Below are 24,872 nucleotides of genomic sequence, written 5' to 3'. Positions count from 1 at the left end.
AATGTGTTGTCAGATCAGCCAATCGTTTATCTGTCTACAACTGTGCGAGGGATAGAGATCAAACGTCAAACGTTGTTGTCTCGTTGCACGCTAAGAGCCTAGACAGCTAGTCCTGAGACTATGAAGTACTACTACTAGAATATAGAAATCAAAATTGATAGACTATGCCTAATTCTTCTTGCTTGTTATTGTCGTGTTGTTGACTTATAATTAGACCTTTAAAAATTTTATAGAGCTAACAGACAGACTTATATAATATATGCTATATGCATATATATATATATGATATTTAGTACATTTTGTGAGGCCCCACTGATCTAGGGCCCGACCTGCTCGACCCCGCTAGGGCCGACACTGCTCTCAAGTGATCCAAAGATCAAACTTTAGTGCCATGTATGTCTTATAACTCAATCTCGTTTGTGAGGAATATCCACACGTTGGAGTCTCTCACGCCTTACATAAGTGATCTCAATCAAAACGAAGTAAAGAACGGAGGTAAGGCCTAAAATGTGTATAAGAAAAAAAATATAAATAATAAAATAAATATATGAAGGAATAAAAATAGTAAATTTAGATATCTCAAATTATACTTGAGTATTGAAAATTGAGGATAGAATCTTGAAAACCAAGAACTATTTTAGAAAAGGAGTAATAGAAAATTTTTCTATTCAACTAAATGATCATGCATTTCATGAAATGATGCGCGATAAGCAATCACGTTCATGAATATTTAATTTTTAATTAATTTTAAACTCATGTCCCGTAATGAAAAATACCATTTTCCTAAAAAGAAAGGAACCATATGAGTGTGACTCATATTTCAAACATTTATCAAACAAATAAATCAATTAAAATAAATAAATATCTATTGCTCCATAATTGATTGTGAGTATGTATTCAGTTTGAATTCTTAAACTATATCCTAAATTAGAATTTGGAATTGAAAATAGGGAATAAAAAAGAAAGCAATTCCAGCCATGTGGGCCTCATTCCCCTCCTTTCGGCCCATCTCCCTACTCCCTCCCGCCTGGCCCAGATCGCATTTCCCCGTGCGGCCCAACTTGGCCGTCCGCGCGCACTAGGTGGCGTGCCGACACGTGGGGCCCGTGTGCCAGTCAAACCAGCGTGTGGGTTCTTTGGGCTGTGGCGATGACGGGTGGGACCCGCTCGTCAGGAGCTTCTTCATCACCGTAGCATGTGCGTGGGCGAACCTAACAGCCTCCGCGAGATCCTTACCGCGACCCCAAACTCCCTAGCTATGCGCTAACTGAATACTCGTGCCCACGCACCATGCCATCGACCTGTGGGACCCTCGCTCAGCAGGCACCTTTGTCGCCCCGTAAACCTTCTCCGCGCGTGTGTGGGCATGCCGCTGGAATCGTCGGAGCTGTTATGGCCGCCTGCTCTACTTCAACGGGCGTAACTGCCGAGCGAAATCCACATGTTGCATGCCTCCTCGGGGGAATATGTAGGCCTGTTCCTTCCCTCCTCCTTCCCATTCACCACCAAAGCCGTAGGACAACAACTGAGGAACCGCCGGTGTCGTGGACAAGTTTTGGTGCCATGGATCGCTAGTGGAGAACCTCCCTGATGTTCGCCGGGCCGAGTAGAAGCTAGGAAGACCACCAATTCTGCGGTTGCCACTTGGGGGAGACCGGAATTCGCCGTGGGCGGCCAACCACCACGGCGGAGCTTCGGTGCGCCGTGGGCCAGGGTCCCTACCTCACCCCCGTAGGTAATTCGTCTCCCAGGATGTTCTCCATACCTCCCTCATCGCGCAACACCAATTTAATCTAGGATTAATGCTCGGTGGCAGTGAACCTTCTGCTCGCAGGCGAGCTCTGCTGTGGGGGAGGCCAGCCGCGCTGCCTAGGGTGCTCGGGTGGGAGAAGGCCTTGGTGCCATTGATTTAGATATGGATGGGTGAGATTAGATCGAGGAATACCCTTTCACCGGTTGCATTTGAGTTGTTGGATCGCGGGTGTGTGGCCGGGATCGGATCTGGTCATCGTGAGTTTTGGGTCGTGGATCCTAGATCTAGCGGCCTCAGTTTAGTACCTATTGGTAGCCTAATCAGGACTGTTGGATCTAATCTGGGTGGCTCGTAACAAAGAATACCCCTTCGCTGGTCCTTTTTTACACATGAGCCCTCGGGGTCTTGGTGATTTAATCCGCCATCCACCGCGGGGTAAATCTGTGTCTTGGGACTTTTTGCGCATTAACCCCTGGACTTTCCTGTAATTGAGGCCCAGTCCAGAGAATTATAAAATCCAGAAAAAGGAATTAGAAAATGATTTTTAATGCAAAAATGAATGCTAGAATTTGTTTAATTCATAGAAAATGCATACTTAGTCCAAATTAATCCATTCCAATTCCTATAGTTTTGTGCTATTATTATTTATCATTTAGTATCACTGTTTTAACATGAATGTCACAATAAAATCTATATCCTATTTAATCTTGTACAAAACACATAAAACCTTTAGAAATTCATAACTTAAAATCTATAACTCTGATTTGATCCGTTCAAGTTGCGTTAGTCTCGTATAAGTATTTACTATGCAATAAAAACATTTATTATACCATGTCTCTTTTTTATAATTAGATCTTTATTTAACTTATGTTGGTTAGTCTCGCTAAACTGCTTATCATTATAATCTGCTAAAATATGATCTATGGTCAATTTATAACTTAGATTAAAGTTGAGATAATTATTTATAGAGTAACCTCTTATATTATTTATACTAACCAATTTATAATATAGTTTAACATTTTAATCACATAAATCCTCTATAAAATCATAACTCTTTAGCTATAACTCCGATTTTAGTGGTTCTCGTTCCCACGATCTCGTAGCTTTGTGTAGATCATTATTATGCAGTTTGTTCTTATGTATGGCGTGATGTTAATTTTGTCTATACCATGTTTGTTTGTATTGCTACGACTAGCGTGAGGTCACGAGGATCTGAAGAATCATCCTGGTAACTGGAATCTCAAGTGCCAGGCAAGTTATGCCCTTGATCGCTTTTGTTACCCAATAATGTTCTTTATTATCACTATTCAATGCATAGGTTTAATTTTTATGGGACCCAATAGGTCACTCTAGTCTATTTATCCTGTTTACCTTGTTTACCCCTGATTCACTTGGGTAGTTCTGCTATTGCTTTCTATGGTTTTGGGTTAATATTTCATTATATCCATGTTCCAATTATTCTGGTATTTTATTTATGTTCATGTCAAGATCATTATTATCTTTAATTGGAACATGGATCTTAACTTGAGAAACACGTGCCACCACAAGGGAGGAATGGGACCCCTTGGCTAACTAATTAGGAAAGCTAGTGGAAGACTACCTTACCCGAAAGGGACAGGGGCGGTAGGGGAGTTGCATGCAAGTGAGAGCACCTAGAGGGGGGGTGAATAGGTGATCCTGTAAAAACTTAAAACTCAAGGCGACAAACTTGATTAAGTGTTAGAACAATAAAGCCAAGTGGCTAGAGAGGAGTTCTTGCTAAACACGATAACCACAAGGAAATCAACACAGAGAGGCACAGTGGTTTATCCCATGGTTCGGCCAAGTCCAACACTTGCCTACTCCACGTTGTGGCGTCCCAACGGACGAGGGTTGCACTCAACCCCTTTCAAGCGGTCCAAAGACCCACTTGAATACCACAGTGTTTCTCTTTGTTTCACTATATCCCGCTTACGAGGAATCTCCACAACTTGGAGCCTCTCGCCCTTACAACTTGATTATCACAAAGAAGCACGGAAGTAAGGGTGGGAAAAGCAACGCACACAAGACACAAAATCAGAGAACAAACACGCACACTAGTCACAACTTGAGCTCGCAACACAACTCGAAGAGTTCTCTACTCAAATGGAGCTCTAGTTGCTATCACAAAGAATCAAAAGCGTGGAAATGGAGTCTTGGTGCTTAGGGATGCTCAAAGAATGCTTGGTGTACTCCTCCATGCGCCTAGGGGTCCCTTTTATAGCCCCAAGGCAGCTAGGAGCCGTTGGAAGCAATCCAGGAAGGCAAATCTTGCCTTCTGTCGGGTGGCGCACCGGACAGTCCGGTGCACCACCGGACATACCCTGTTCACTGTCCGGTGCAGATTGCTTTCCTAATTTGGCGCAGCCAATCGTTGAAGATTTGGAGCCGTTGGCGCACCGGACACTGTCCGGTGCCCCCATCCGACCGTTGGCTCGGCCACGCGTCACGCGCAGATTGCGCGGCTGACCGTTGGCTCACCGGACAGTCTGGTGTCTCACCGGACAGTCCGGTGAATTTTAGCCGAACGCTGTTGACTTGGTTCCCAAGAGCGGCGACTTCGCCGCAGACGACTCACCGGACAGTCCGGTGCACCACCGGACAGTCCAGTGATTTATAGCCGTACGCCGCCGTCGAGACCCGAGAGCAGGCTGTTCATCTGGACTGATCTTGGCACACCGAACACTGTCCGGTGCACCACCGGACACTGTCCGGTGCACCCAGACCGAGTAGCCTTTTGGCTGAACACAGCCAACTTTTCTCCAAAGTGATTTCTCCTGTTTCTAGCACTTAGACACAATACATTAGTCTTCAAACAATGTACTAAGTCTTAGAAACATACCTTTAATCTTGATTTGCACTTCTTGAGTCTTTGGCACACATATTACTCAACGCATTTGTGTTTAGCACTTAATCACCAAAATCTTATAGAAATGGCCCAAGGGCACATTTCCCTTTCAATCTCCCCCTTTTTGGTGATTAATGCCAACACAACAAAAAGCAACTAAAAGAAGTGCAACATCAATGCAAATGAGAACAAAAATGTTGTTGATTCAAATTTGGCATATATGGATCACTCTTTGCCACCACTTGGTTTGTTTCTGCAAATGAAACTCAATTTCCTATCTCTAAGTCAAAATCACTTGTTGAGGCAAAGAGAGAGGTACTCCAAGAGAAATTGATCAAAGATTCAAAAACTCCCCCTTTTTCCATAATCAACCATTCTCCCCACAAGAGACCAACTTTTGACAATAAGAGACACTAAGAGTGTTTTCGGCAAAACAAAAACTCTAACTCTACTATTTTCAAAATTCTCAAGTGGTAGCTGATCCATTTCTTGCTATGGCCTTAATTTCTCCTCCTTTGGCATCAAGCACCAAAACGGGATCATTTTTGGCCCTTTAACCCCATTGCCTCACCAAAATCTTCAATTAAGAGTAAAAGGCAATAAGAGCATGGAGATGAACTTGGAGTTAGTTACCCTCCCATCGGAGTGCAGTGGAAGTCTTGCATGGTCCAAGTTCACCTTTTCCCTTTCAATCCTCCTTTGAGACTAAATTAAGAAAACTCAAGCACACAATTAGTTTCAAAGGGTCAAGTTGTAGCATTTCTCCCCTAGATATGTGCATCATTCACACATGGACTTGTGAGGTCCGGGGATCATGAGTACAACTTGAGCACCACAAATAAACAATGATATGCATAAAGGAACATGATAAAAAGCATAAAACACATGTATGCTCTATATCAATCCAAGTTACGCGAATCTAAGACATTTAGCTCACTACGCAGCCTGCAAAAGGTCTTCTCATCTAAAGGCTTGGTAAAGATATCGGCTAGCTGGTTCTCGGTGCTTACATAAAACACTTCGATATCTCCCTTTTGCTGGTGGTCTCTCAAAAAGTGATGCCGGATGTCTATGTGCTTTGTGCGGCTGTGTTCAACAGGATTGTCCGCCATGCGGATTGCACTCTCATTGTCACATAGGAGTGGGACTTTGCTCAGATTGTAGCCAAAGTCCCTGAAGGTTTGCCTCATCCAAAGTAGTTGCGCGCAACACTGTCCTGCGGCAACGTACTCGGCCTCAGCGGTGGATAGGGCAACGGAAGTTTGTTTCTTAGAACTCCACGACACCAGAGACCTTCCTAGGAATTGGCACGTCCTTGATGTACTCTTCCTATCGACCTTACATCCAGCATAGTCGGAGTCTGAATATCCAATTAAGTCAAAGGTAGACCCCTTTGGATACCAGATCCCGAAGCAAGGCGTAGCAACTAAATATCTAAGGATTCGCTTGACGGCCACAAGGTGACACTCCCTTGGGTCGGATTGAAATCTAGCACACATGCATACGCTAAGCATACACTAGCACACAAATAAAGTAAAGACCCTATCATAGACCGGTATGCTTTTTGATCAACGGACTTACCTCCTTTGTTGAGGTCGACATGTCCGTCGGTTCCCATTGGAGTCTTTGCGGGCTTGGCGTCCTTCATCCCAAACCGCTTGAGAAAGTCTTGCGTATACTTCGTTTGAGAGATGAAAGTGCCATCCTTGAGTTTCTTCACTTGGAACCCAAGGAAGTAGTTCAACTCATCCATCATCGACATCTCGAATTTCTGTGTCATCACCCTGCTAAACTCTTCACAAGACTTTTGGTTAGTAGAACCAAATATTATGTCATCGACATAAATTTGGCACACAAATAGATCACCGTCACAAGTCTTAGTGAAAAGAGTTGGATCGGCTTTCCCAACCTTGAAATCATTAGCAATTAAAAAGTCTCTAAGGCATTCATACCATGCTCTTGGGGCTTGCTTAAGTCCATAGAGCGCCTTAGAGAGCTTACACACGTGGTCGGGGTACCGTTCATCCTCAAAGCCAGGGGGTTGCTCCACGTACACCTCCTCCTTGATTGGCCCGTTGAGGAAAGCGCTCTTCACGTCCATTTTGAACAACCTGAAAGAATGGTGAGCGGCATAGGCTAACAAAATACGAATTGACTCTAGCCTAGCCACAGGAGCAAAAGTCTCCTCAAAGTCCAAACCTGCGACTTGGGCATAACCTTTTACCACAAGTCGAGCCTTGTTCCTTGTCACCACCCCGTGCTCGTCCTGTTTGTTGCGGAACACCCACTTGGTTCCCACAACGTTTTGCTTGGGACATGGCACCAGTGTCCAAACTTCATTTCGCTTGAAGTTGTTGAGCTCTTCCTGCATGGCCAACACCCAGTCCGGATCTAGCAAGGCCTCTTCTACCCTGAAAGGCTCAATAGAAGAGACAAAAGAGTAATGCTCACAAAAATTGGCTAATCTAGAGCGAGTGGTTACTCCCTTGCTAATGTCACCCAAAATCTGGTCGATGGGATGATTCCTTTGAATCATTGCTTGAACTTGAGTTGGAGGGGCCTGTGGTGCTTCTTCCTCCTCATCTTGGACATCCTGTGCTCCCCCTTGATCACATGCCTCCTCTTGAGGAACCTGTTCATCATCTTGAGTTGGGGGTGCATGATCATTGATGAAGAAGGTTGATCTTGCTCATTGTGTTCCTGTGGTCGCACATCTCCAATCGCCATGGTGCGAATTGCGTCCGTTGGAACATCATCCTCATCTACATCATCAAGATCAACTTGCTCTCTCGGAGAGCCATTAGTTTCATCAAATACAACGTCGCTAGAGACTTCAACCAAACCCGATGATTTGTTGAAGACTCTATACGCCTTTGTATTTGAGTCATAACCTAACAAAAACCCTTCTACAGCTTTGGGAGCAAATTTTGAATTTCTACCTTTCTTCACCAGAATGTAGCATTTACTCCCAAAAACTAGAAAAAACGAAACATTGGGTTTGTTACCGGTTAGTAGCTCGTATGACGTCTTCTTGAGGAGGCGATGAAGGTAGACCCGGTTTATGGCGTGGCAAGCCGTGTTCACAGCTTCCGACCAAAACCGCTCGGGCGTCTTGAATTCTCCAAGCATCGTTCTCGCCATGTCTATAAGCGTCCTGTTCTTCCTCTCTACCACACTGTTTTGCTTTGGTGTGTAGGGAGCGGAGAACTCGTGCTTGATTCCTTCCTCCTCAAGAAACTCCTCCACTTGCAGGTTCTTGAACTCAGCCCCGTTGTCGCTTCTAATCTTTTTCACCTTGAGCTCAAATTCGTTTTGAGCTCGCCTTAGAAAGTGCTTGAGGGTCCCTTGGGTTTCTGATTTATCCTGCAAAAAGAATACCCAAGTGAAGCGAGAAAAATCATCAACAATAACAAGACCATACTTACTTCCCCCGATGCTGAGGTAGGCGACGGGTCCGAAGAGGTCCATATGCAATAGCTCCAGTGGTCTTGATGTAGTCATCACATTCTTGATGTGATGAGAATTTCCCACTTGTTTACCTGCTTGACAAGTTGCACAAGGTCTATCTTTTTCGAAAGTTACATTTGTTAGACCTAACACATGTTCTCCCTTTAGAAGCTTGTGAAGGTTCTTCATCCCCACATGTGCTAGACGGTGATGCCACAGCCAGCCCATGCTAGTCTTAGCGATTAAACATGCATCTAGATCGGCCTCCTCCTTCGAAAAATCAACTAAATAGAGTTTGCCATCTAGTACACCCTTAAAAGCTAATGAACCATCGCTTCTTCTAAAGACAGACACATCTACGTTTGTGAATAAACAATTGTAACCCATATTACATAATTGACTAATGGACAACAAGTTATATCCGAGCGATTCTACTAAAAACACATTCGAAATGGAATGCTCAGAAGAAATAGCTATTTTTCCTAGTCCCTTAACCTTGCCTTGATTCCCGTCACCGAATATGATTGAGTCTTGGGAATCTTTGTTCTTGACGTAGGAGGTGAACATCTTCTTCTCCCCCGTCATGTGGTTTGTGCATCCGCTGTCAATAATCCAGCTTGAGCCCCCGGATGCATAAACCTGCAAGGCAAATTAGGCTTGGGTTTTAGGTACCCAACTCTTGTTGGGTCCTACAAGGTTAGTTACAATAGCCTTAGGGACCCAAATGCAAGTCTTGTCTCCCTTGCATTTGGCTCCCACCTTTTTAGCAATCACCTTTTTATTTTTACATGAAAGAATAAATTTAGCATTGCAAGCATGAAAGATAGTGGTAGATCCATTAAACACTTTCCTAGAAGCATGAGACACAAAATTCTTTCTAGATCTACCATTAAAGTTTGAACTTGAAGCAATCATGGTATGAGAGTCAAAGGCATTATAACTTCTATCATAATGAACATTTCTAGAATATTTCCTATCATGATACAAGAAAGCATGATTTTTATGAACACTATTAGCCATAGGGGCCTTCCCTTTCTCCTTGGTGGAGATGGGAGCCTTATGACTTGTTAAGTTCTTAGCTTCCCTTCGAAAGCCAAGCCCATCCTTAATAGAGGGGTGTCTACCACTAGTGTAGGCATCCCTTGCAAATTTTAGTTTATCAAAATCATTTTTGCTAGTCTTAAGTTGGGCATTAAGACTAGCTACTTCATCATTTAATTTAGAAATGGAAATTAAATGTTCATTGCAAGCATCAACATTAAAATCCTTACACCTATTGCAAATTACTACATGCTCAATACAAGAATTAGATTTATTTGCAACTTCTAGCTTAGCATTTAAATCATCATTCAAAATCTTCAAGCTAGAAATAGATTCATTGCAAATAGACAATTCAGAAGATAGTAATTCATTCCTTTTAATCTCTAAGGCAAGAGACTTTTGAACATTAACAAATTTATCATGTTCCTCATACAAGATGTCCTCTTGCCTCTCTAAAAGTCTATCCTTTTCGTTTAGAGCATCAATCAATTCATTATCTTTTCTACTTTTGCTCTTTCTAATCCTTTAAACAAGCTAGTGTAATCAATCTCATCATCACTAGAGTCCTCATCACTAGAAGTAGAGTACTTAGGAGTTTCTCTAGTGATTACCTTCTTTTCCTTCGCCATTAGGCAAGTGTGGCGCTCGTTGGGGAAGAGTGACGATTTGTTGAAGGCGGTGGCGGCGAGCCCCTCGTCGTCAGAGTCAGACGAAGAACAATCTGAGTCCCACTCTTTGCCGAGATGTGCCTCGCCCTTCGCCTTCTTGTAGGCCTTCTTCTTTTCCTTCTTCCCACCTTTCTCTTGCTCCTGGTCATTAGTATTGTCGGGACAATTTGCTATAAAATGACCATACTTACCACACTTGAAGCAGGAGCGCTTTCCCTTTATCTTGCTCTTGTTTGGGTGCTCCTTTCTTCCTTTAAGCGCCGTCTTAAAGCGCTTGATGATGAGGGCCATTTCTTCCTCGTTAAGCCCGGCCGCCTCAACTTGCGCCACCTTGCTAGGTAGCGCCTCCCTGCTACTTGTTGCTTTGAGAGCAATGGTTTGAGGCTCATGGATTGGGCCATTTAGCGCCTCATCAACATATCTCGCCTCCTTGATCATCATTCGCCCGCTCACAAACTTCCCAAGTATTTCCTCGGGCGTCATCTTGGTATACCTAGGATTTTCACGAATAGAGTTAACAAGATGAGGATCAAGGACAGTGAAGGACCTTAGCATTAGGCGGACGACATCATGGTCCGTCCATCTCATGCTTCCATAGCTCCTTATTTTGTTAACCAGGGTCTTGAGCCTGTTGTATGTTTGGGTTGGCTCCTCCCCCTGATCATTGCGAACCTCCCTAGTTCTCCCTCCACCAACTCCATCTTGGTGAGCATGGTGACATCATTTCTCTCATGCGAGATCCTGAGGGTGTCCCAAATCTGCTTGGCATTATCCAAGCCGCTCACCTTATGGTACTCTTCCCTACACAAAGATGCTAAAAGAACAGTGGTAGCTTGTGCATTTTTGTGAATTTGTTCATTAATAAACATGGGATTATCAGAACTATCAAAATGCATTCCATTCTCTACTATCTCCCATATACTTGGATGAAGAGAGAACAAGTGACTACGCATTTTGTGACTCCAAAATCTGTAGTCCTCTCCATCAAAGTGTGGAGGTTTACTAAGAGGAATGGAGAGCAAATGTGCATTTGAATTATGAGGAATACGAGAGTAATCAAAAGAAAAGTTTGAGTTGACCGTTTTCTTTTTCTCGTAGTCGTCGTCGTCGTCCTTTTGGGAAGAAGAAGACTCGTTGCTGTCGTCGTAGTAGACGATCTTCTTGATACGTCTCTTCTTCTTCCTGTCCTTCTTCTTATGACTTGAGCCCGAGTCAGTGGGCTTGTCGTCTTTTGGCTCATTGATGAAGGACTCCTTCTCCTTGTCGTTGATCACCATCCCCTTTCCCTTAGGATCCATCCCTTCGAGCGATTAGTCCCTTTCTTGAAGAGAACAACCCCGATACCAATTGAGAGCACCTAGAGGGGGGGGTGAATAGGTGATCCTGTAAAAACTTAAAACTCAAGGCCACAAACTTGATTAAGTGTTAGAACAATAAAGCCAAGTGGCTAGAGAGGAGTTCTTTCTAAACACGATAACCACAAGGAAATCAACACAGAGAGGCACAGTGGGTTATCCTGTGGTTCGGCCAAGTCCAACACTTGCCTACTCCATGTTGTGGCGTCCCAACGGACGAGGGTTGCACTCAACCCCTTTCAAGCGGTCCAAAGACCCACTTGAATACCACGGTGTTTCTCTTTGTTTCACTATATCCCGCTTGCGAGGAATCTCCACAACTTGGAGCCTCTCGCCCTTACAACTTGATTATCACAAAGAAGCACGGAAGTAAGGGTGGGAAAAGCAACGCACACAAGACATAAAATCAGAGCACAAACACGCACAGTAGTCACAACTTGAGCTCGCAACACAACTCGAAGAGTTCTCTACTCAAATGGAGCTCTAGTTGCTATCACAAAGAATCAAAAGCGTGGAAATGGAGTCTTGGTGCTTAGGGATGCTCAAAGAATGCTTGGTGTACTCCTCCATGCGCCTAGGGGTCCCTTTTATAGCCCCAAGGCAGCTAGGAGCCGTTGGAAGCAATCCAGGAAGGCAAATCTTGCCTTCTGTCGGGTGGCGCACCGGACAGTCCGGTGCACCACCGGACATACCCTGTTCACTGTCCGGTGCAGATTGCTTTCCTAGTTTGGCGCAGCCGACCGTTGAAGATTTGGAGCCGTTGGCGCACCGGACACTGTCCAGTGCACACCGGACAGTCCGGTGCCCCCATCCGACCGTTGGCTCGGCCACGCGTCACGCGCGGATTGCGCGGCCGACCGTTGGCGCGCCCGACCGCTGGCTCACCGTATAGTCCGGTGAATTTTAGCCGAACGCTGTTGACTTGGTTCCCGAGAGCGGTGACTTCGCCGCAGACGACTCACCGGACAGTCCGGTGCACCACCGGACAGTCCGATGATTTATAGTCGTACACCGCCGTCGAGACCCGAGAGCAGGCTGTTCATCTGGACTGATCTTGGCACACCGGACACTGTCCGGTGCACCACCGGACACTGTCCGGTGCACCCAGACCGAGTAGCCTTTTGGCTGAACACAACCAACTTTTCTCCAAAGCGATTTCTCCTATTTCTAGCACTTAGACACAATACATTAGTCTTCAAACAATGTACTAAGTCTTAGAAACATACCTTTAATCTTGATTTGCACTTCTTGAGTCTTTGGCACACATATTACTCAACGCATTTGTGTTTAGCACTTAATCACCAAAATCTTAGAGAAATGGCCCAAGGGCACATTTCCCTTTCAGCAAGGAGGTTCTCGGGTTGATTTTGCTGCGATGGCGGTCAGACGGGGGATTCTTGCAAGTGCTTTTCCCATAAATTGTAGCGGGTTTTCGGAAGCTAGTGGAACTTTGTAAAGGCCTCGTAGTGGATCCCTAGCCATTCACCTCGGTAGTGTCTAAGGGCCTTGCAAACCCTGGTGACATAGGAAACACGACTTGTGGGTACATGGTACTACCTCTGCATAGTGTAAAACTGGTATACTAGCCGAGCTCACAGTCAAGAGCAGCTCAGGACTCTCGCATGATTAATTTATGTAACTTAAATTCAATTTATCATATGCATTGCATGGGATTTGTTATTAATTTTGTTCTATTATTTATTATGGTTTGGTATTTACTTACATTAGTAATTGCTATTAAAATTTGACCAACTTATTAAAAGCAATGCTCAGCTTTAACCCCTATTGTTGATGAGCCTTACAGATCACATGATTTCCCACCTTTGATGAGTTCATACACGTTATTCCCCACAACTTGTTGAGCAATGAACATGTGTGAGCTCACCCTTGCTGTCTCACACCCCCCACAGGAGAAGAACCAGTGGTTCAAGAGGAGCCACACAACGAGGAGTTCGATTCGATCTAGGTGGCGTCTCCCAGTTGACTTTCTAGCGCCAAAGATGGATTTTAGTTCGATCTATATTTATATTTTATTTTGTAAGACTTCCACTATGTAATAATTACTCTGATTATATTATGACATTTGTCTCTATACACTCTGTTATTATATATGTTGTCTTCTTTGGCGCATATATGAGATGCACCTGGCTTTGTCCCTTAAACCCGGGTGTGACAAGGGAGTAGAGTACACACGCAAGAGCACAATTGTAGCAACAACATGCACGCAAGCCAAAGAGAGAGCGCAAGAACAAGAATGACAGAGTTGTAGCTTAGAAACACACTCAAATCTCTCAAACACTTCGAACAGCGTGGTCGCGGAGTCTTAGAGTTGTAGTGTGCTCTAGGAATGCTTGGTGTTCTTGTAGAGGCACCTAGGGGCCTCATTTATAGCCCCAAGGGGCCAAGGAGCCATTGCTCCTTCATTTAGAAGACATAGATTGTTTTCTGTCCAGGGGTGCACCGGTCTGTCCGATGGCGCACCGGATATGTGAAAGGGAAATGTGTCCTTGGGCCATTTCTAAGTGTTTTGGTGATTAAATGCCCAACACATCACCTTGAACTAACATGCAACTATGAGCTCAGAGTCAAAGAGAAGCAAATTGAGAGTTGTACGAACAAATTGCAAACTCTACAATATTGGAGAAACAAATGTATGATTCTAGCACTTAGTAAATTGTTTTTTGGTACTAACTATGTTCTACTAAGTGCTAGTGAACTTCTCAAATAGAGAGAAATTCAAATGGAGAAGTTTGGCTAAGTCTAGCCAAACTTGCACCAGCCTGCGGTGCACCGGACTGTTCGGTGCCAGGCTGGCGCACCTGGTGAACAAGCCGCTCTCGGAAAAATAGAAGGGTGTCGCAGCTATAATTCACCGGACTATCCGATATTCATCGGACTGTCCAATGTGCCATGGGATCAGAGGCTGGTGACGGTCGGCTTCGCCAAACAAGGAAGGGAATCACTCACTGTTCACTGTCCGGTGGTGCACCAGACTGTCCGGTGCGTCCACAGACAGAAGGCAATCAGAGCCTTCCTAATAGAGCTCCAACGGCTCTTAGGTCCTTTGGAGCTATAAAAGGTACCCCTAGGCACATGGAGCACAACACCAAGATCTCATTGAACATCCTATAATGCTGAGACATCACATTCAAGCATTTGCTTTAGTAGATAGAGATTTGAGCACTTGTTTTGAGCTGTGATTCCACTGTGCTGTTTTTGTGCTCTTCTCTCTCGACTTGTGTGCGTGAGTTGCTGCAAGTTTGTCTCATGTGTTTTCTTCTACTCCCCCCTTACTCTTGTGGTTTATTTGAGATCAATTGTGTAAGGGTGAGAGACTATAAATTGTGGAGATTCCCCACATCGAGAAAAAATTGAGACAAGAAAGAGAACCATGGTTCTAAAGTTGATCAGTGGATCACTTGAGAGTGGTTGAGTGCAACTCTCGTCCATTAGGACCCCACAACGTGGATTAGGCAAGCATTTTACGATTGACTGAACCACGGGATAAAAATCGATGTGTCACTTGTCTCTCTACCTTTCGCTTCACTTACAAATTTGCTCTAAGTTTAATACTCACCTTGTGAGAGCAATTAAGTGAAGAAGTTCTCTCCTCTCATCCTCTTCATTCGGACTTGGCTTTTGATCTCACTAATCCAATATTAGTCCAAATTTGTTTCGTTTAGCTATTTTTACAGAATCGCCTATTCACCTCCCTCTAGGTGCTCTCAATATGTCTGGTGCCGCTTCCCGCCCGTTGCTTGGTGATGTGGCTGATGGTGATCGCGACGTCGACCGTTGGCGCGAGAAGGAGCTGTTGGCCGCCTGACGCACTGGACATGTTTGGTGCTCACCAGACTATCCGGTGATTTTTAACCAGCAGGCCCTGGCGATTTGCCGAGAGCGGCCATTTGGCCAGCTAACCAGGCCGTCCGGTGCACACTGAAGTGTCCGGTGAGCCCCGTCTGGCCCAACTTTGCCCTTTTTATCCCAACTTTGTCCGGTGAAGCAAAAGTGTCGAGCGCCTCATCCATGATCGTCCTCCATGCATACACAGTGCTCATCTTGTCAAGAGTCTCACACATCATGGATGGAAACCCAACGAACTGCTTGGTCGTGTTCTCGAATTGAGCAGAGAGTTCTTCCAACGACGTCGCCATATCTTATTGGGAGACTCCGCTGGTCTCCGCTTCAGTGCCGACTAGGAGGAGAGGAATCCGTTAGAAAAAATTTCATGCAAATTCAACCTTGATCTGATAACCAATGGTTAATTATCAGGTTCCGGATCAAAACTCAATGCAAACTGAGTGGAGAAGACGGAGATCTATTTCATACCGATGCCTGCTATCTTCAGCAATGTCCTCTAAAGTTCATCATCTAAAGAAATATTCTCTATTAATTACAACACACTTTAAAAATGTTATGTTCTCTATATCTTCTCATCTCCTACAATGTTTCCTAAATTCAGTCCTCTATATCTACAATATTACTTGATTTTATAATCTACATTTCATTTTTTACCAACCTTGTATTTAAAAATTTACTGTGTATTTCCTGAAATTTAAATATTTGAATTTTAGCGAGGAATTTCTCATCTCTTCTAATAAGCAAAATAGTATACCAGAAATGTGTATTATAAATTGTTTCACGCAAAAAAAAAAAAACGATCTGACGGTGGAAAAGGTACACACATGTCCAACAAGATGTACTAGTACACAAAAAACGTAAACAATAAGTAATACACCGTTTACCGGGCGATAGAAAGGCGCTAGATTTAGCAGACGACACACGCACGCTATAATTTACAAGGCGCGATACCAAACACTGTTGGACCCATATATACCTCTTTCAACCCAAAAATTTGACGTACATGAGCTTATACAGTCAGCATAGTTGCATTTATACAATAGCCTCAGGCCCAAGACGAAGCTGACACGACCCAATACTCCACAACCCATTACCCACTCGGCTTATTATTGGTTCGCACGCAGTGCTCTCCTTCCTGCGATCAACATAATGCAAAATTACCGTGATGGCAACTAAGAGTATCTCGAACATTTCCTTATTTCCAGTCCCAAAATCACGTTTTAGAGCATCTCCAATAGTTCTAAAAAACTCTTAAACTCCTAATTAGCAAGTTGCTAAATGGCTATTTGGAGAAAAAAATTGTCAGGGTCTCCAACAGTTTCTAATATGTAGGGAGTAATTTGTTTTTGTGGACCCGTTTTCTGTTAGCACACATCAGGATCTGGGCATTGCCTTGGTGGCGGTGTTGTTCCCCTGTTTTCTGGCGGCGTCATTCTTCCCCTCTGTTTCTGGTGACAGCGGCAGGTCCTGGAAGCAGACAAGTTCTGAGTGCTGTCGTTGCCTTAATCAATTCATTCGATACGTCTCTCGTCCCATACCAATCTATATCCGTACTGTCCATCTGCCAAATCCAAAATTGCAAAAGCTCCATCGTTCGCAGATTTTGGCTGAAGCACGTGTGTTGTTGCATGGTACAATCTCACGTGATACAAAAACTTGGCGCATATGAGATTATGGAAAGGCTTCACATTATGTTTTGTTCAATTTATCCGAAATGTCTATTGTAAATTCAGGTGATGGGTTCAAATAGATTGTTGCTGTCACAATTACTTGATGAATCATCATCTGATGACGACGAGGATTTCATACTTTCTGCCGCGCAAATCATTCATACTGTTTCACAAGTTCGTACAAAGCGAGGAGGCTTTGTTCTAGGTCGTGCATATATTTATCGAGATAGAGAAGCGGGACACGCGAGATTGTACCAAGATTACCTAGCTGACATTCCTACTTATAGCCCAAACTTGTTTCGGCGGAGGTAACAATATATTTAATTTCTATGGTTAGTTTGTGTGTACTTTTTCTTATAGATGCCTTATTATTTTCCTTGCAACAGGTTTAGGATGCATCGATCCCTGTTTATTCACATAATGAATGTTGTTGAACAACATGAAGATTATTTCGAGCAAAAAAGAAACACAGCTCAACAACAAGGTTTAAGTTGTTTGCAGAAGGTTAATGCAGTTTTTCGTATGCTAACTTATGGAGTGGCAACAGATGCTACAGATGAATATGTACGCATTGGAGAAAGTACTGCGCTGCAAAGTCTAAGAAGGTTCGTTAAAGTTGTAATTGACATTTTTGGTGAAGAGTATTTAAGAGCACCCAATGAAAGCGATATACATCGGTTACTTGCACTTGGCGATGAAAGAGGATTTCCTGGTATGCTGGGTTGACTTGATTGCATGCATTGGAGGTGGAAGAATTGTCCATCATCTTTACAAGGCCAATTTTTGGGCCATCATCACATGCCTACTATAATTTTAGAAGCAGTTGCTTCGCAAGATTTATGGATTTGACATGTTTTTTTGATTACCTGGCTCTCTCGATGACATCAATGTTCTTCATCGATCTCCCCTCTTCGCAAAATTATCAAATGGAGAAAGTCCACAAGTGAATTATAGAATAAATAACCATGACTATTCAATGGGATACTACCTTGCAGATGGCATATACCCTTCTTAGGCAACATTGGTTAAGACCATGCCAGAACCATGGGGCAATAAAAGGATCTATATGCCAAGGCACAAGAAGCGGCACGGAAGGACGTAGAACGAGCCTTTGGGGTCCTTCAATCCCATTTTGCCATTGTTCGGGGTCCAGCTCGTTGATGGGACGAGGAGACACTAAGCAACATAATGATAGCATGTATAATTATGCACAACATGATTATTGAAGATGAGGGAAGAGTCGATCCAGATGAACGTTTTGAGCACGGAGGAGAAAATGTGGAGCCCTCCCATGAGATGACAGCAGATTTTGATGAATTTCTTAAGAATCACAAGAAATTAGGAACCACGAAACACATTATCAACTTCGAGAAGATCTAGTTGAGCACTTGTGGCAACACCACCCAGATTTATATCCTTAAGTTCATTTGTTAAATTTGTTTCTATTTCCTGCAAGGTGAAAACAATAGATTATGCAAAGGACTAGATAAATTAATGCATCAGCTCTTTCTGTGTGTATCACACACCTTTACTCTTTAGACTAGATAATCTACTACAAGGTTAAAACAATGAGTTGATATTGCTACTATCAGCCTTGAAGGGCAAATAGTTCATAACTAGGCTCCATTGAATGAGAGAGCACAACCTACATTCATATTTAACTAGATACAATAGGTTTATTTGGCAACCACACAACACTACCTCCATTGATATGAAAATGAAATGTCACAAGACATAATCCAACAATAATAAGAAAATGAAACTGTTGAAGGCACATAGTCCAGAATATAAAATCCTACAAGTATTTTTTAAAAGAAAACTAGATCATTATCTAATTCATGCGACGAGTAATAATTTCAGACTGAAGGTTCATGTAATATTGTTGTTGCATCTCATTTAAAGAACTAAGGTCGATGTTCATAATTCTCTCTTCTTCACCAAATCTCGTCAAGTAAGTATTGTTGGCTTCATTGCTAAGCTTCTCCCTCTCTAGTGCAATTCTCTCTTTGTCAAGCTCAAGCCTTTCTTTGTCAAGAGCATATGACTTGGCATACCTTTCCTCTCATTTCATCTCTTTCCCTTGGTCAGCTTCAACCTTCTTTGCCCAAAGAAAGTCCAATGCTTCTTTGCAGACATCACTTCCACCATGATGTTTTGCTTCTTTTGCCTTCTTCCCTAGTGGTCTCTCTAGTGCTGCTAGCTCTGGAATGCAAATTTCTGCAAGGATAACAACATTTGTATCCTGAGATGCAGCATCAACATTTGTTGGACTTGATTTCTTTGATGTATTCTGTTTTTTGTTGCTAGTTTTCACTGCTACTAATTATTGCAGCTTATCATTCCATTTTGGTTGATTTCTCAATAACAGCCAACAATGTCTAAACTAAAAGGACTTGTTCTAGGGATCTTGAGATTTAAAAAGCTTCTCGGCCTGCTCCACCTAAAAGAGAACAATAAACTCAGTCAACAACAAATTTTAGAATTGACAAATTACATCTACTTTGTATGATGTTGTACCCTCTCATGAATTTTCATCCCACTTTGATTTCTAGTTTCAATACTGTTGATACATCCACAAAATTTGCTCACTGCATCTTGGATAGAACTCCAACGATGCAACAATGATCCCTCACTACGTTCTGTAAAATGTCCTCGGTTATCCTCAAAGAATAAGTAGGCCCTTCTCCAAAATGTGCCTCTACTTTGATTTGTCCCTTGAGTAGATCTGTACTAACATTCAACCAAGCTGCAACAAGAAGTCTATCTTCATCTTGGGTAAAGTTTTTACCCTTTTGCTTTAGGTTTGACTTCGATGACTTGTTGATATCCTTTATTGGGGCAGTAGATTGCAAGTCAACTGGTGTTTTAGAGACATCTTCTAAATTTTTCAAAAGCTCCATTAACAAGATTGGTAAAGTAACAGCCATCCCCTTCCATACCTGCAAAGAGTAAAACATATGTAAAACACATGTTACTAGATACATAAAAACTAAGTCCATGGATCCGTCTCTACTATGAAGACAAGCAGAAGTAGATAGCAGCAATGTCTTCATTAAAGTTCAGCTGCTTTCGACATTCTATTTGTAGTTTTATCCTGTTGGAGCAACACAATGTAGTAGTAGACACAAATGGAAATCATAATATATTGGCACATGATGTCATTCGGTGACTCAAATTACATGAACAAGAATACATATGTACACATAAATAGAAGCATAGAGGTACAAGTGCTACTTTCACTAGAATAAACAGAATGGAGAATCAGTGAAACTGAAAGGGAAATAGGGTCAAACCTTTTCCTAAATGATTTTGGTGGTTGAATTGGCCAACACAAATAATTGGACTAACTAATTTGCTCTAGATTATAAGTTCTACAGGTGCCAAAGGTTCAACACAAACCAATAAAAAGTCCAAGAAAGGGTTCAAATAAAAAGGAGCAAAACCAACCCAAGGCTGCCCTGGTCTGGCGCATCGGACTATCCGGTGTGCCACCGGACAGTGTCCGGTGCACCAGGGAGAATCACTCTGAACTTGCCACCTTCGAGTTTTTGGAAATCACTCCCCGCTATAATTCATCGGACTGTCCGGTGTAGCATCGGACTGTCCGGTGTGCCAGTGGGAGCAACGGCTACTGCACCAACGGTCGACTGCAAAAGTGAATAGTGAACAGTGAACAGTGCGGACTGCGCGCGTAGAGTCAGAGCAGGCGCTACAAGGCGCACCGGACAGTGAACAGTGACAGTCCGGTGCACCACCAGACTGTTCGGTGGCCCAGCTGTCAGAAGCTCCAACGGTCGAACCCTAACGGTTGGGTGACGTGGCTGGCGCACCGGATAGTGTCCGGTGGCGCACCGGATTGTCCGGTGCGCCCATCGACAGCAGAGTTCCCCAACGGCCACTTTGGTGGTTGGGGCTATAAATACCCCCCAACCACCACACTTCAAGGCATCCAAGTTTTCAGCCATTGCATTCAATACAAGAGCTTTAGACTTCACTCCAAGACATAAACAAGAGATCAAATCCTCTCCCAAGTCCAAAGATCACTCCAAACATTTAGTGACTAGTGAGAGAGAGATTTGTGTTCATTTGAGTTCTTGTCGCTTGGATCGCTTTTCTTCCCCCCCATTCTTGTTCTCAACACCTTTGTAATCAAAGCAAGAGACACTGTAATACCTAATTTGTAAGAGATAATATAAAAGGAAAATTATTTCATTTATATATGTGCCCTCTATTTACCATCACATGAGAACACCTCATTTAAAAAACAAATAATTAATAAAAGACATGCCACTAAATCATGTATCATGCTGGATTTTATTTTGTGTGCATTTTGTGATAGTATAAAAATAATGTAAAAGAAAAATGTTAATGCTCAAATTAGAATTTAAGTTCCAATGGAAACTCTGGAAATTAAGGAAAGAGGAGGAATACTATGCAAATGAGATAAAATAAATATATAAATGGGGATATACTTACCTTCCATTAATAAATGAATTAATACATTCTTGATTAAGGGTGAATTAATATCTATAAATATCAACTAAAATATAAAAAACATACTAGAACTTGTTTTCTGGAATTTTGTTTGTGCATTTAATTTGGAGTTCAAAACTCTATTTGAATTTAGGTTTTAAATGGAATATGTATCTATAAAAATAGAATAGAAATACAAAATAGAAAAAAACAAATGAAAAGAGAAACAGAAAGAGGACATACGTACCTAGTTTGGCCTAGCCAAAACACTCGACCGACCAGGCTACAAAATCACCGGCCCAGCTTTTATCCAAGCCACAAAGCCCATGCCGCTTCCTGGATGTTTTCTTTTTTTATTCCCTTGCCGGAGATTACATCACCATGAGGTCATGGATAATGTCAACAAGCTAGCTTGCAAACCGCATCACCTGGAGCCAAATCGAGTCGTGCAGGTGAGTAGTCACGGGCATGCGGGCCCCTTCACCCAGAAGCTTCTCCCACTAGCAATCAAAGCAGACCCGGCCTCGTGTAAAATAACCAAACAGTAACATCAAAAACACCGGATCCGTAACAAATTGATATGGGATCGCAACGAACTCCAAAAAAATAATAGCCGTGATTCTCTCCCTGCCAGCCGAGCACCCTTGTCATAGTATTTATACATGCCCATGCACCAAAAAGGCCGTCAAGTAGAGCTAGGGCTCGCCATTGCCAACAGCAGGAGAGAGAACCATGAGTGCCATACCAGGATCCGATCCCTGTGAACAGAGAGAAGGGGTAGTCACCACTGAAGAATTACGATTGTCAGGTGTTGCCGGGAGGACAAAGTCACCATGGGCACTTCCTGGCATTGATGACTGCATGCGCGGGCGCCATCGTCCGGCTGGGTCGTGGACCTGGGCACCGTCGTCCGGCTGGGTCGCGGACCTGGGCGTGCTCGAAGAGATGTTGAATCGCTTGGACCTGTGCCTCGCTGCGCACCGCGTTTCGTCGTCGGCCGGCTCCGCCTTCAAACGGTGAGGTCCTCCTCTCCCATGCCTTGGTTGCCACTGTGCGGTATCTACGGTAGAGGCCGGTATGGCGTGCGTATTGAGAAATGGTAGCAGCTATGGGAGAAGATGATGTACGAGCCGTCGGATTTGAATAGAGGGTCAGGATTAGATGGGTACTGGTTCATCTGTTGCAAGCGTGAACCGTCCGATGGCGTTAGTGGGCTTTGGCTGGTATCCACGTTGATTGAATCTGGTCGGTTGAACTGGAATCCTAGGGCTGAAATTGTGTACCGTTTCGTTGTTTATATAATTTAATCTGGATCGCCGAATTGGGATCGTGTGGATGTGAGCGCAGGATACCCCGTTGTGAGCCCCTTTTTCAAATAAATCCCTGTACTTAATAGAAATAAATCCGCAGTACAAACGAGTGTGAAAATAATGACGCAGAGGCCCTAAAATTTATAATTTGAACCTCGAGCTTCTCAGTATTAGTGCGCGCAGTCCAGAGCGATGAGAAAATAGGTAAATAAATATAGAAAATGGATATTTAGTATAAAAACAATTTCAAAACCTAGTTTAATTCATAGAAAACTCATTTCAACTCCTTTTTAGTCCATTCCAGTTCCCATAATTTTGTATTAATATTGTCTACTACTTGGTAACACTATTTTAACATGAAACCTATACTAAAATTGATTACTCAATTAATTTTGTAGCAAGCACATACGAACTTCGGAAATTCATAACTTCTTCGTTTTAATTCCGATTTGACCCGTTCCAGTTGCGTTACCTACGTATAAATATTTACTACTCAGTAACAAGATTTGTTATATGATATCCCCTACTTTTATAATTAGGTAACTAATTGGATTAATCTATGTCTATTGGATTAACTTCTTTAATATTAATATAGTATTCTGATCTTATGGTTATAATTTTCCTAGATTATCTTTAATCAAATAATGACTTAGATTAAAGTTGAGATAATTATTTATAGAATAATCTCTCATATAATTTACACTGATCAATTTATAATATAGTTTGATATTTAAACCACATAGGTATTTTATAAACCATAACTCCTTAACCGTAACTCCGATTTTAGTGGTTCTCGATCCCACAATCTCGTAGTGACGCGTATATTATTATTATTCAGTTTGTACTTATGTTTGGTGTGATGTTAATTTTATCTATACCATGTTTGTTTATATTGCTACGACTAGCAGTGAGGTCATAAGGATCTGAAGAATCATCCTGGTACCTAGAATCTCAAGTGTCAGGCAAGTTGTGCGCTTGATCACTTTTTGTTACCCAATAATATTCTCTAATATCACATGTTCATGCATAGGTTTAATTTTGATGGGACCCGATAGGTCACCCTAGACTATTTATCTCTTTACCTTGTTATCCCTGAATCACATGGGTAGTTTTGCTATTGTTTTACGTGGTTTGGGTAATATTTCATTATATCCATGTTCCAATTATTTTGTTATTCTATTTATGTTCATGTCAAGATCATTAATATTAATTAGAACATGGAGCTTAACTTGAGAAACACGTGCCACCACAAGGGAGGAATGGGACCCCTTGGCTAACTAATTAGGAAAGCTAGTGGAAGACTACCTTACCTGAAAGGGGCAAGGGCAGTAGGGGAGTTGCATGCAAGGAGGTTCTCGGGCTGATTTGCTGCGATAGCGGTCAGACGGGGGATTCTTGCAAGTGCTCTTCCCATAAACTGTAGCGGGTTTTCGGAAGCTAGTGGAACTTTGTAAAGGCCTCGTAGTGGATCCCTAGCCATTCACCTTGGTAGTGTCTAAGGGCCTAGCTAACCCTGGCGACATGGGAAACACGACTTGTCGGTAAAGGGTACAACCTCTGCAGAGTGTAAAACAGGTATACTAGCCGAGCTCACGGTCAAGAGCAGCTCAGGACTCTCCAATGATTAATTTATGGAACTTAAATTTAATTTGTCATTTGCATTGCATGGGATTATTATTAATTTTGTTCTATTATTTTTATTAAGGTTTGGTATATACTTACATCTAGTAACTGCTAATAAAATTTTGACCAATTACTTAAAAGCAATGCTCAACTTTAACCCCTGTTGTTGACTAGCCTTACACATCACATGAACTCCCCACCTTTGTGAGTTCATGTCCACTGGTTCCCACAACTTGTTGAGCTATGATCATGTGTGAGCTCACCCTTGCTGTCTCACACCCCACACAGGAGAAGAACAGGTGGTTCAGGAGGAGCCACAAAGCGAGGAGTTTGATCTGATCTAGGTGGCGTTTTCCCAGTTGACTTCTACGCCAAGGACGATCCTTATTTCGTTTTATATTTATCTTTTATTTTGTAAGTCTTCCGCTATGTAATAAATACTCTGATTATTGTGACATTTATCTCTATACACTCTGTTATTATATATGTTGTCTTCTTTGGCGCATGTATGAGATGCACCCGGCTTTGTTCCTTAAAACCTGGTGTGACAGACACCAAGTTGTGGTGGTCCTTGTAGGGGACTAAGTGTCCCATTTGATTGAGGAGAAAAGCTCACTCGGTCTAGGTGACCGTCTGAGAGAGGGAAAGGGTTGAAAGAGACCCGGTCTTTGTGACCACCTCAACAGTGAGTAGGTTTGCAAGAACCGAACCTCGGTAAAACAAATCACCGTGTCACTCTCTTTATTTGCTTGTGATTTGTTTTCACCCTCTCTTTCGGACTCGACTTTATTTCTAACGCTAA

The 24,872-nt window shown here is 42.8% G+C and overlaps 1 protein-coding gene across 2 annotated transcripts; it reads left to right on the top strand.

Moving 5' to 3' along the window:
- Positions 1-21,602: 21,602 nt before the first annotated feature.
- LOC103629849 (uncharacterized) lies at positions 21,603-24,555 on the top strand. Of its 2 annotated transcripts, none has more exons than XR_002263170.3 (2): positions 21,603-22,153; positions 24,359-24,555. XR_002263170.3 is itself a non-coding variant. In XM_008650942.4 (2 exons), exons 1-2 carry the CDS (start codon positions 21,870-21,872, stop codon positions 23,372-23,374), a joined length of 303 nt encoding a protein of 100 aa, XP_008649164.1. In that variant the 5' UTR covers positions 21,665-21,869; the 3' UTR covers positions 23,375-23,416. The 2 variants fall into 2 exon arrangements, 1 of the variants encoding a protein (XP_008649164.1); XM_008650942.4 differs by lacking the exon at positions 24,359-24,555 and adding an exon at positions 23,356-23,416 and having other exon boundaries at positions 21,665-22,153.
- The last annotated feature ends 317 nt before the right edge of the window (positions 24,556-24,872 follow it).

The sequence above is a fragment of the Zea mays genome, chromosome 6 (genome assembly GCF_902167145.1).
Source record: "Zea mays cultivar B73 chromosome 6, Zm-B73-REFERENCE-NAM-5.0, whole genome shotgun sequence".
In the NCBI taxonomy this organism is placed as follows: domain Eukaryota; kingdom Viridiplantae; phylum Streptophyta; class Magnoliopsida; order Poales; family Poaceae; genus Zea; species Zea mays.
The sequence above is the reverse complement of the archived record's forward strand: the minus strand, read 5'-3'. Positions and strand labels throughout refer to the sequence as shown.

What these genes read in the sequence shown, in the direction of transcription:
- LOC103629849 (XM_008650942.4), top strand. Translation starts at nt 21,870, where the DNA reads ATGAGTGCCATACCAGGATCCGATCCCTGTGAACAGAGAGAAGGGGTA.